The 12806-nt window shown below is 42.4% G+C and overlaps 1 protein-coding gene across 1 annotated transcript in view; it reads right to left on the bottom strand.

The window, feature by feature from the left end:
• wdr18 (WD repeat domain 18) overlaps positions 1-10188 on the bottom strand; it is a 136361-nt gene extending 126173 nt beyond the window's left edge. Inside the window, exons 1-3 of the mRNA XM_033047036.1 lie at positions 9943-10188; positions 7268-7378; positions 2994-3127 (exon numbers count right to left, since the gene is read on the bottom strand). Of these exons, the coding sequence (XP_032902927.1) occupies positions 2994-3127; positions 7268-7378; positions 9943-10167 (470 nt within the window). The 5' untranslated portion in view covers positions 10168-10188. The remainder of the gene's footprint in view (positions 1-2993; positions 3128-7267; positions 7379-9942) is intronic.
• Positions 10189-12806: the final 2618 nt, after the last annotated feature.

Raw genomic sequence — 12806 nt, 5'->3', positions numbered from 1 at the left:
GGAGGCTGCAGCAAATCGTCCGATCAGCTGCGAAGGTTGTTGCCCCCCCCCATTGACTAACTGTACACTGCAAGGGCCAGGAAGCGAGTGGGTAAGATCATCTCCGAGTCTCTGACCCAAACTCTGGCCACAAACTCTTTGAATCACTTCCTTCAAGACTGTCAATGCCGCCACAGCCAGACGTAAAAACATTTTTTTTCCACGAGCAGTAGCTCTACTCAATAACTAAAGGTCTGTAGCCTCCTTTTGCTCGGGTATTTTATTTCATTCACATGTTTAAACAATAATGTTTTATTATTAATGTTTAATGTTTTATGTGTCATTCTTAATTGTTACTGCATGTCGTGTTGTTACTTGTGAGCGGAGCACCAAGACAAATTCCTTGTATGTGTACAAACTTGGCCAATAAACTTATTCATTCATTCAAGTATTCAGGCTGATATTCTGGAAAGATCCAATCCGGTGAGCTACTAGACCTCCTGCAAATAAGTTTATCTTTTGATCCTTTATTTAACAAATTCTACATTCATGCAAAGGGTATTCCCAAGCAACACACTTTATATTAAGTCTGATTATTGCATTCAGAGCAAATTTATAACTAAAACATTCAAATCAGAAACAACGATCTGCTGGAGAAACTCAGGTCAAGCAGCATACATGGGGAGAAAGGAATGGTTGGCGTTTCTGGATGAAACCCTGCAGCATGGTCGGGTGCCTCCACTAAAATTAGTAGATGACCGAAGAGTAACACTCATCATCTTTTGCCACACACTCAGCAACAGTTACCAGGGAAATGTTTTTTGCATCAAGGACTCAGCATGCCATGAAAATACAATTCTTAAATATATCCTGAGTCACCTAATGTGATTCATTTACCATGATAATGAGAGTAAAATCTAGTTTTGCTGGAGAGATCCTTTACAGCCAATTAACCTTGACAATGGGTTCAAGAAGGAACTGCAGATGCTGGAAGATCGAAGGTACACAAAAATGCTGGAGAAACTCAGCGGGTGCAGCAGCATCTATGGAGCGAAGGAAATAGGCGACGTTTCGGCCCGAAACGTCGCCTATTTCCTTCGCTCCATAGATGCTGCTGAACCTTGACAATGGAGCTGGTTCAGGAGAACCACTTTTCACCAACAACCCATTCAGGTTCCCCAGCATATGGAACAGCTGGGAACTTAGCAGATGGCTTCCCCGACATCACTGGTCCCTGGTGGCAATCGATCCAGGAAAGAACTGGGCCTCTGGCTCAGTCTGGGACTTAGCAAGGAGAAGAAAATAAAAGACTTGGGGAGTGGGTTTGGTGAAGAATTGAAGGATGGCCTGGGTAGGATAATCTCTGGGTCAGGGATGGAACATGGTTCTGAACTTTGGTCATAGTTGGTGGGGGTTATTGACCCATTAAAAGAGAGTGAAGCAGGACCCAGGATTATTAAAAAATATATAACCTTCCTCTCAGATGAATGACATGGAAAACGTTGGTGTTACACTTGTCAGTTTGTGGCCTGACCAGTAATGATCATGTGTGCGGGGTCATTCACAATAATAAACAGAGAACAGTGAGCAACATATCCATGTCTGAAGAAGGGTTTCGGCCCGAAACGTTGCCTATTTCCTTCGCTCCATAGATGCTGCTGCACCCGCTGAGTTTCTCCAGCATTGTTGTGTACCAACATATCCAAGGAATTCCCTTTCCAGGCACGTTACAGGATTAAGCATAACACATTATTCGCAAGCCTAGAACAGTCTATGTGGTCCACCTCCTCACCCAATAATCTATACCATTACTAAAGCTCTCATCTTGACCATTTAATTTGCGCAAAAACGGTAACCTATATCGCTAGGATGCTTTGCCACCTTACTCATCGTTCTCCTCTGCTCCAAGCGCACCAAGTTTTGTTCCAATCGGTGAAAGATTATAAAAGTTATGAAGGTTTAAAAGATCGTGAGATCAGCAGATTGGTCTTCTCGTCTGTCGGTCACCATGAAGGTAACGCCCCCTCCGGCCCCCGCAGATAATAAAGCGCCGGAGGCGGGGCTGAGTCCATAAGCAGCGTGTTAAGTTGAACAGAAAGCCTCTGAGTGAAGTCGGAGTGAGACTGGGACCGGGAGCTACTGCGTGAGGCCGAAACCTGAAGGTGCGGAGTGAGCAGAGAGCGAGCTGTGTCTGCTGCGACCACCCTCTCCTTCCCACCCCCCCCCCCACCCCTTCACCCTCTCCCCCTACCCCCCTCTTCACCATTTTGCTTTTGCCATGGGCTCAGCAATTGTTACCAGTGACATTTATGGCAGCAGGAACTAAGCATTCCAAAAATTTTCAAAAAGATATTTCACTTAATTCATTCACTATAATGAAAGTAGGATCTGCGTTTGTGAGAAATCCCCGATCATTAACTTCAACATATATGGAGCCAGCTAGGCAGAAACCACTTGTAAATTGCTAAACCGTGGATTTTCCAACTGCCAAATGGGCACCGCATCACACTGCATAGCTGAGAACTCAATGCTTCCAGCCTGTATCAGCAGATGGCCTTCCACTTTAGTGATCAGTCACCATCACAAACAGAACACCAGCTGTGGCCCAATTTGCGTTTTATATCGTTGGACCATAACCTTCCTGCACTTATATTCTAGGTCCAGCTAATGAAGGGAAATGCCTCAAATGCCTTTTAAATCACTTAACCCGTGTTACTATCTTCAGGGACACCAAACATCTACATCTGTGTACATGTTCTCTTTTTCCTCAGTGTTATTAAGGTCCTGCTATTCATTACATCTATCTATCCGCAATAGCTCTCGCCAAATGCATCAACTCACAGGGTTGTGCGACTTATAGACAATAGATAATAGGTGCAGGAGTAGGCCATTCGGCCCTTCGAGTCAACACTGCAACTGCTACATAAATTATCATTTTTAAAAAACATTCCCAACTGGATGGTTCATTTTATTGATGAAGTGCCCTTCAAACTCTCTTCTGTTTAATTCAATACCTGCACAAATTCCACACCAGCACAAGATTATCCTTCCCTCCTGAGATGAAGTGACTGCTGTCATCAGTGAAGCGAATGCACGTCAACTCCTGAAAATGCCTGGACAGCGTGAGCAGCAGATTTCCAGTAGACACCTAGAAGAAAAACAGCAATGTGTCAGTTTCCCAGACTTTCACATTAGTTTCAAATTGTCCTAACAATAATTCTGAAATTATTGCGGGTGTAGGGTTCGTAGCACAACTTTAATATCTCTAAACTAAATCTGCAATCTGGGTGACATTATACACCTATACACATTCTATGGATTAAAATACATGCAATACTCTGATTATTGTTTGATTTGTGATTTTTACCTATTCCCAGTGATTCAGCAATGATCAATTTCATTTTTCTACAATCATTAAAGTTCAGATTCCTTCAATCCACACCCTGCTGCAATTAAACACGGTGTCATAATTATATTTGTATTCAAAATATCCTCACCAGTATTAAGCTCCACCATTATGGGTGGAGCTCAAACTCTCTGTTCATTAAGATTTCCATTAAAAGAGCATACCATTAAATAAATAGCCCATGTATGATTTCTGGAATCAGCCATTCTTCACACCATGCAGCTGTTCAATCTCAACCCACTCTCCATCACTCACCCAACCTTTTATATTCAACTAACTATTGTTTCCCTTCACTATCTCCAATGTTATTGTCAGTAGACCAGCCAGAATCCCTCCATCGCCTCTAGAACCAAACTCCAGCCTCTAACACCTGATTCCACTCCTGTCTCCTCAGGGGAGGTGCTGGGGAAACGCAGGAAACCTTGGAACAAATGCTATTGTAATAAGATGTGCATATTTGCAAAGTTTTCTGGTGATATAGCTCAAAATCCAGGGCAAATGGGATTTCTGTTGTTCCGGTACTGTCCCTATACTGTCATCCACCTGCCAAAGTGGAATACTGTCCACAAAAATGACCAATCCAATCCAGCTAATTACTACCTCACAAGCCTAACTTCATGGCAAGGCAGTGGAGAGGGTAAATGACAATGCTATCAAATGGCAATTATTCAAAAACAAACTTCTAACTGATGCGCATTTTGGTCTCCGCCTATACCATTCTGTTCTGATCCATTACAGCTTTGGATCAAAATTGCTGAATTCCAGAGAAGGGGAGACTTGAAATAATGTGGCATTTTGTGTTGGATTGAGCAAAGTTATTTTTCATTCATTTAAGGAATGTAGGCTGTGCAAGCCTTCTTGAACCAGTTCAGTCCTCAGTTCAGTTGTGGATATAATGTTCGGGAGGGTGTTTCACGATTTGACCCAGTGTCAGTGAAGGAGCAATGATATAGTTGCAGCTTAGCATATTGTGGACTTGGAGGACAATTTCCAGGTGGTGCCATTCCTCAATAAAATGAAAGTTATGGTAATTGGGTGTTGGGCAAAATAGTCTTCAGTTGCTGGGAAGATGGCTTTCTTATTACATGCTAACGATCTTAGCAACAAGACATTTCTACAGAGACGCAAGATCAGAAATGAGAATGTTTTCTCATGCTTGTGAAGTGTTCAGGTCCGTTTGGCAACTCAATGGATTGCACTTGTAAATAAGTGGTGGACAACATTCAACCCAAGATCAAACTGATTACTGCCAAGTTATATTCATTTCACACAATCACCAAGCAAAGGCCATCCAGCAAGAGATTCTAACCATCCAGGCCATGTCAATCTTACTACCATCATCAAATACACCATAATACTCCATATGCGGCCTGACCAAAGTCCCACAAAGCTGCAACATGACTTCCTGACTTTTATACTCAATGCCCAACCAATGAAGGCAAGCATACAATATGCCTTCTTTACCTTTCTATCTACTTGTGTTACCACTTTCAGGAAGATAAGGACTTGGACCGCAAGATCCCACTGTACATCAATGCCATTAAGGGTCATGCCATTAAATGTATATTTTCTCCTCACATTCAACCTTCTATAGTGAAACACCTTACACTTGCTCGGATTAAACTCCATCTGTCATTTCTCCACCCATTTCAGTAGATGATCTGTATCCCGGCATATAGTTTGACAGCCTTCCTCAAAGTCTGCAACCCCAGCAATCTCGGTGTCATCTGCAAAGTTACTAACCAAAGATCTTTGTCAAGGCTCCCGCAATCTCCTCTCTTGCCTCTCCCAATAACCTTGCTTAGAACCCATCAGGTCCAGGGGATTTATTAACCTCAATGCCCTTCTTACTGCCCTTGCATACTAGTAATCTCCATACTGATCTCACTGCCTTCCATGTCTTTCTCCTTATAACCATATAACCATATAACAATTACAGCATGGAAACAGGCCATCTCGACCCTTCTAGTCCGTGCCGAACACGTATTCTCCCCTAGTCCCATATATCTGCGCTCAGACCATAACCCTCCATTCCTTTCCCGTCCATATAACTATCCAATTTATTTTTAAATGATAAAAACGAACCTGCCTCCACCACCTTCACTGGAAGCTCATTCCACACAGCCACCACTCTCTGAGTAAAGAAGTTCCCCCTCATGTTACCCCTAAACTTCAGTCCCTTAATTCTCAAGTCATGTCCCCTTGTTTGAATCTTCCCTACTCTCAGTGGGAAAAGCTTATCCATGTCATATCTGTCTATCCCTCTCATCAATTTAAAGACCTCTGTCAAGTCCCCCCTTAACCTTCTACGCTCCAAAGAATAAAGCCCTAACTTGTTCAACCTTTCTCTGTAACTTAGTTGCTGAAACCCAGGCAACATTCTAGTAAATCTCCTCTGTACTCTCTCTATTTTGTTGACATCCTTCCTATAATTAGGCGACCAATTGGTGGAAACAAATGAAAAATACTTGTTTAGTACCTCACCTACATCCCCAGACTTCAAACGCAAATTTCCTCCTTTATTCTCAGGTGGTCTTACCTCTCCCTGGTTACTCCCTTGTTTTTAATGTTCACTTTGCATTTCATAACTATAAAACAGCACAAGCCAATATCAAATCCCAAAGGAGATTTGGCATTGCAACAATGTTATTCTGGCTTTAAATGTGCAAAGACTGCCACATTGTGGTTACTTTCAAGAACTTCAAGTTTCAGAGCCTGATATTTAATTCAAGTTGTTAAATACATTCAATTTAATTCTAATAAGTAACAACGTTTTGCAAAGATACTAGAGAATACTGGCAGCACAAAGGTCAGCTGGAATCTACAGAAAGAGAAACACTTAAGATTTCATGTTGAAGATCCTTCATCAGAACAACTTTCTATATATTCTGAAACAATAATGACCATTAATACAGTTTAAAAAGCAAAGCGGAAAGGTTACATTTAATCATAAGTATTAAATTAAACATTTCTATTTCAATGTTCGATGAATGAAGTAGATTTGAAATATTAATTTTCCGTGGAAATTAAATTATGAAGTCAATATTCATACCACTGGGGTGCAAGCTGACTTCTCTAACTTCAAGTAGCCCTTGCTTTCCCTCTCCCCATCTCTTCTCCGCCTTCTCCAACCAGTCTGTCCCCGGTTACATTTTATCTCTGTTTACTTTGTTGTCACCTTCTCCTAGCTAACAATGATCTATTCTACATTTTCCTTGAAATTCATCGCCTTAGGTGTCTCATAGAAACATAGAAAATAGGTGCAAGAGGAGGTCATTTGGCCCTTCGAGCTAGTACCGCCATTCATTGTGATCATGGCTGATCATCCACAATCAGTAACCCGTGCCTGCCTTCTCCCCATATCCCTTGATTCCGCTAGCCCCTAACTCTCTTTTAAATTAATCCAGTGGATTGGACTTTACTGCCTTCTGTGGCAGAGAATTCCACAAATCCACAACTCTCTGGATGAAAAAGTTTGTTCTCATCTCAGTTTTAAATGGCCTCCCCTTTATTCATAGACTGTGGCCCCTGGTTCTGCCTTCTCCCCATATCTCTTCTCGTTCTCACACCTTACACTTTTTTTTATCTCTGTATCTCCGTCTCCCCTGACTTTCTGTCTGAAGGGCCTCGTCCCGAAATGTCACCCATTCCTTCTATCCAGAGATGCTGCCTGTCCCGCTGAGTTACTCCACCATTTTGTGTCTAATTCGGTGTAAACCAGCATCTGCAGTTCCTTCCTACACAAGAAGCACACACCAGAAAGTTTGTTTGCCTTATTTCCCCAAATCCCAATTTTATATAAACACTGTGCCGTCAGTAAATATTAAATTGAAAATTAAAAGTTTATAGCACATAATGATAAACAATAACTTTAATGTTTACCTCCCACAAATAGATGCTCTCTTCAATGCCGGCAGTAATGTAAAGTCCATTGGGCGACACGGCAAGACAGGTGACAATCCCAGGACAGATTATCTTCTGCTGCAATTGATCCTAAAGCAAAAAGATGAAAGTATTTAGTTAATAAAAATCTACAAGCACACACTGAACTAATATCACTCTACCCACTGTTCTGTACCTACTCATTGGAGATTTGCACTACCACGTACAAATATTTTTTATAAGGATATTTATTTTTGGAACTGTGAAAATTGTAAAGTGATATTTACAGCTCAGAACTTAAAACCAATACCAACATCTTGGCTCGTCTAATCGGAGATGCGCTCTGTAACTTTCAGCCCCTTATTTGTCTTGATTTTAACTACTTTTTCATTAAGTAAATCCGAAGACTGCTTCCACTACCCTTTGAGGAAGCTAGTTCAAAACAACGACGTCTCCCTCAAATGTCAACAAAATGAAGGAACTGGTCATTGTCTGCAGCACTGAGTTATTCATGTGTGTATATATTTATATTATGGTATATGGACACACTTATCTGTTTTGTAGTAAATGCCGATTATGTTCTGTGTGCTGAAGCAAAGCAAGAATTTCATTGTCCTATACAGGGACACATGACAATAAACTCACTTGAACTTGGAATCAGAGTGGAATGCATGCCCCAATCTATATCAATGGTGCTAAAATGGTGATAAGCTAGAGCTTCAAGTTCTTAAGTATCAATATCGTCAACACTTTGTCCTGGTCCAACCACATTGCCAAGACAGCAAGAAATTACAGAGCATTTTGAATGTAGCCCAGCCCATCATGCAAACCAGCCTCCCCCACCCCATCCCATCCCCCTCAAAATCAAATTTATCTACACTTCATGCGTTCTCACACCCAATCATTCCTTCTTCTCCCTTCCCCAGAAGATACATAAGATTGAAAGCATGTACCTTCAGATACAACGTAAAACAGCAAATAGTACAATGGATGTGACATCCATGTAAAATATAGGATACAGTATCGATGTTGATAGGGCTACTACCCTCACCACTGCCATGTTCTATCCTGACCTCAGATGTTGTCTGTGTGAAGTTTACCCATTCTCCCTGTAACCATGTGGGTTTCTCCAGGTGCTCCGGTTCCCTCCTGTATCCCAAAGACATAGAAACATAGAAAATAGGTGCAGGAGTAGGCCATTCGTCCCTTCGAGCCTGCACCGCCATTCGTCCCTTCGAGCCTGCACCGCCATTCGATATGATCATGGCTGATCATCCAACTCAGTATCCCATCCCTGCCTTCTCTCAATACCCCCTGATCCCTTTAGCCACAAGGGCCACATCTAACTCCCTCTTAAATATAGCCAATGAACTGGCCTCAACTACCTTCTGTGGCAGAGAATTCCACAGATTCACCACTCTGTGTAAAAAAAACATGTGGATTTGTAGGTTGATTAGCCTCTGTAAATTGCCCCAAATGTGTAGGGAGTGGATGAGAATGTGGGATAGCGCAAAACTAGTGTGAACTGGTGATCAAAGGTCGGCGTCAACTTGGTGGGCTGAAGGGCCTGTTTCCATGCTCAATACATAGATAAGTTCAGTCAAGTACATGACCTCAGTTATCCTTTCTGATGCTCTTAGTGGTCAATCTAGAGAACTTCTCAAATTCAACTAGCCTCAGAAATTCACTTAATTCTGCTGCTTGATAACATTCAAGCCACAACTCAGGGACAGTTTCTTCCCAATTGTTATCAGGCAACCAAACCTACTATAGAGCAGTCCTGACCTACTAGCTTTCTCATTGGTGACCCTCGGGCTATCTTTAATCAGATTTTTCTGTACTTGCATTAAACGCTATTCCCTTTATCCTGTATTTGTGCCCTGTGGACCGCTTCATCATAACCATATACAGTCTAAAGGGTCTCGACCCAAAACGTCATCTATTCCTTTTCTCCAGAGATGCTGCCTAACCCACTGAGTTATTGCACTACAGTTTTTTGTGTCCATCTATAGTCTTTCCGCTGACTGGATAGCATACAACTTAAAAAGCTTTTCACTGTAGCTCAGTACACATGACAATAATAAATAAACTAAACTCTTGTCCTCCTGCCCCCTGCCCACATCCCATTCCTCTCTAGTGCTCTGCTCATGCTCCCTTCCCCCTCAAGTCCACGAACCACACTTCATTGCTATTCCATCCAGTCGCCACCCTCATGTTCTTTCTACCTCCTTTTCCTCTAGTCCCTATGTTCTCTTCCCCACACATTCCTATCCCCGTGCTCTCCTCTCACCCTTCCTACCCCACATACAGTCAAAGAGTCATAAGGCGTGGAAACAGGCCCTTCGGCCCAACTTGCCCACACTGGCCAACATGTCCCATCTACACTAGTCCCACCTGCCTGCGTTTGGCGCATATCCCTAAATGGTGACCCCAAATTTCACTTTACCAATTGGTGCATGTGACAATAAATGTCTCTTGTCTAAACTTATCCTATGTGCCTGTTTAACCTGTACCCATGTATCTGTTTAATTGTTTCTTCAACATAGCGATAGTACCTGCCTCAACTACCTCCCCTGGCAGCTTGTTCCATACCCCCACCATCCTCTGTGTGAAAACGTAGCCCCTGGGGTTCCTATTAAATCGTTTCCCCTTCACCCGAAACCTACTGTGCTCACCTTCCGCTGCAGTTCCCACACGCTGATGTAGCTCTTGCCGATCTGCGCTCCCAGAAGGTACTCGCCACCCAAAGTGCAGAGGGCGCGGGCCGAGGAGTTGCCGCCGCGGTAAGTGGTGAGCGAGGTGCCGGAGCGCGGCTCCCACACGCTGCAATTGCAGAGCGAGCCGCCGGCATCGCAGCTCAACACCACCTCCAGCGCGCCCGTCGTCGCCGCCGCCGCCATCTTACTACAGCCTTCCCACAATCCCCGCCGCCAAGGAGCGGCGCGGCAAGAGCGGCGGTGGCGGCGGCGCCCAGCCGTTTCCCCGGCAACGGCCCAGCGGGTAACAGCCGCTGCCTCACGGCGCCAGAGTCCCGGGTTCGATCCTGACCTCGGGTGCTGTCTGTACGGAGTTTGTATGTTCTACCTGTTACCGCGTGGGTTTTCTCCGGGTGCTCCGGATTTCTCCCATGCTCCAAAGAAGTACAGGTTTGTAGGTTAATTGGCTTCTGTAAATTGTCCGTGTGTAGGATAGTATTAGTGTACCAGAGATCGCTGGTCAGCATGGACTCGGGCCGAAGGGCTTGGGCCTGTTTCCAAGTTGCATTAACAAAACTGAAGCTCGGAAACAGACTCTTCGGCCCAATGCGTCCATACTTTCCAGTCAAATTGAAAGTTGTGGATAGAGTCAAAATGCTGGAGCAACTCAGCGGGACAGGCAGCATCTCTGGAGAAAAGGAGAGACCTTTCTTCAGACAGAAAGTCAGGGGAAAGGAAAACCGGTGATGTAGAGAGATATAGAACAAATGAATGAAAGATATGGAAACAAAGTAACAATGCTAAAGGTAACAGGCCATTGTTCACAGTGGCTTAGGTGAAAACGAGTACACTACAGACAATGAGATTCAACAAGATGATGAATGGGTACGACTTGGGTGGGGAGGGATGGGGAAAGAGGTGGTGTAAGGGTTACTTGAAGTAAGAGAAATCAATATTAATACCGTGTGGTTGTAAGCTGCCCAAGCAAAATATGAGATGATGTTCCTCCCATTTGCGTTTGGCCTTACTCTGACAATGGAGGAGGCCTTGGGCAGAAAGGTCAGTGTGGGAATGGGAATTAGTGTTTGGCAACCAGGAGATCTAGTAGGTCCAGGCGGAGTGAGCGAAGGTGTTTAGCGAAATGATCACCCAGTCTACATTTGGTCTCGCCGCTGTATAAGAATCCACACCTTGAACAACAGATACAGAAGATGAGGTTGAAGGAGGTGCAAGTGAACCTCTGCCTAACCTGAAAGCACCATCAGGGTCTCTGGACAGTCGATGGAGGAGGTATGGGGACAGGTGTTGCATCTCCTGCGGTTGCAAGGGAAGGTACCTGGGATGGGGTTGGTTTGGGTGGGAACAGATCAGTTAGTCAGGGATTTGTGAAGGGATCAGTCTCTGCGGAAGGCGGAAAGCGGTGGAGATGGGGAGATGTGACTAGTGGTGGGATCGGGTTGGTAGGGGCAAAAATATCGGAGGATTATGTGCTGTATGCGACGGCTGATGGGGTGAAAGGTAAGGACTAAAGAGGAGCAAGAGCGGAGCTGCGGGGTACTATGGAAGCATATGTGAGGGACTCATCTATAATGTACAACTTCCTTTTTTTTTTGTTACATTGAAAAAAGATTAGAATAAGAAAAAGAAGTTAGATAGTAAAGGATAGAAAGATGTGAAATATAGTGTGTGAAGAAAAAAAACGAGTAAATGAAGAAAGTTGAGAAAGAGAAAATAGAGAAAATAAAATAATTTAAAAAAAGATCATTATTTATAATCTTGACCAACCCTCGTCCAGTCCTGAAACAGTTCTTTTACAATTGTGTTGCACCATATGATTCCAAAAAAAACGACGAATGGAGACCAACTCGTTATGAATTGGTCTGATTTATCCATTAGGAGGAATCGCATTTCCTCAAGATGAGCGGTGTCCAACATACTTGCAATCCATATTTTAAGCGTTGGTATTGATGTACCCTTCCAAAATTTAAGTATTAATTTTTTTGCTATTATTAAACCATAGTTAAGGAATAGATTTTGAGATGTGTTCAATTTATTCCCATCTTCCATTACGCCAAATATAATCATTTCAGTATTAGGTTCCATTCTTGTCTTGAATAATTTTGTAAATATTTCAAAAATATAATTCCAAAATCTATAAAGTTTTATGCAGGAAACTAAGGAGTGTGTTACAGTTGCCTTTTGGGCTAGACATTTATCACAAGTGGCGGATATATTTGGATAAAATTTGTTCAATCTTGTTTTTGAATAATATAATCTATGTACAATTTTAAATTGAATTAGATTATGTCTTACATTAATTGAACATTTGTGAATATATATCAAGTATTTTTCCCATGTAACCTTCGTGATTTTTATCATTAGTTCCCGTTCCCACTCTTCTCTAAGTACCTCTGTCGATGGTAGGTCTATATTTAGAATACTATTATATAAATATGATATTAATTTTTGAGAGTCAGCTTCAATATTCATTGCTTCTTCCAACACTTCAGAGGTTATTTTTTGATATCCTTGTATATATTTTTTCATGAAATCGCAAATCTGAAGATATTTAAAATATTGGTTGTTTTTCAATTTAAATTTTAATTGTAATTGTTGGAATGATAGTAGGTTTCCCATTTCGTACATATCCCCGATCCTTCTAATTCCGAGACTTTCCTATTGGTTATATGTCTTATCAATAAGAGATGGTTTAAATAATGGGTTATTCGCTATAGGCATTAACAGTGATAGATTTCTTAATTTTAAAGATAATTTTATTTGTTTCCAAATTCTTATTGTACCATATATAATTGGGTTCTTCTTATATATTGTGTTATTCAGTT

This window comes from Amblyraja radiata, chromosome 29 (assembly GCF_010909765.2).
Source record: "Amblyraja radiata isolate CabotCenter1 chromosome 29, sAmbRad1.1.pri, whole genome shotgun sequence".
Taxonomy (NCBI): Eukaryota; Metazoa; Chordata; class Chondrichthyes; order Rajiformes; family Rajidae; genus Amblyraja; species Amblyraja radiata.
This window is presented reverse-complemented; position numbering and strand designations above follow the sequence as displayed.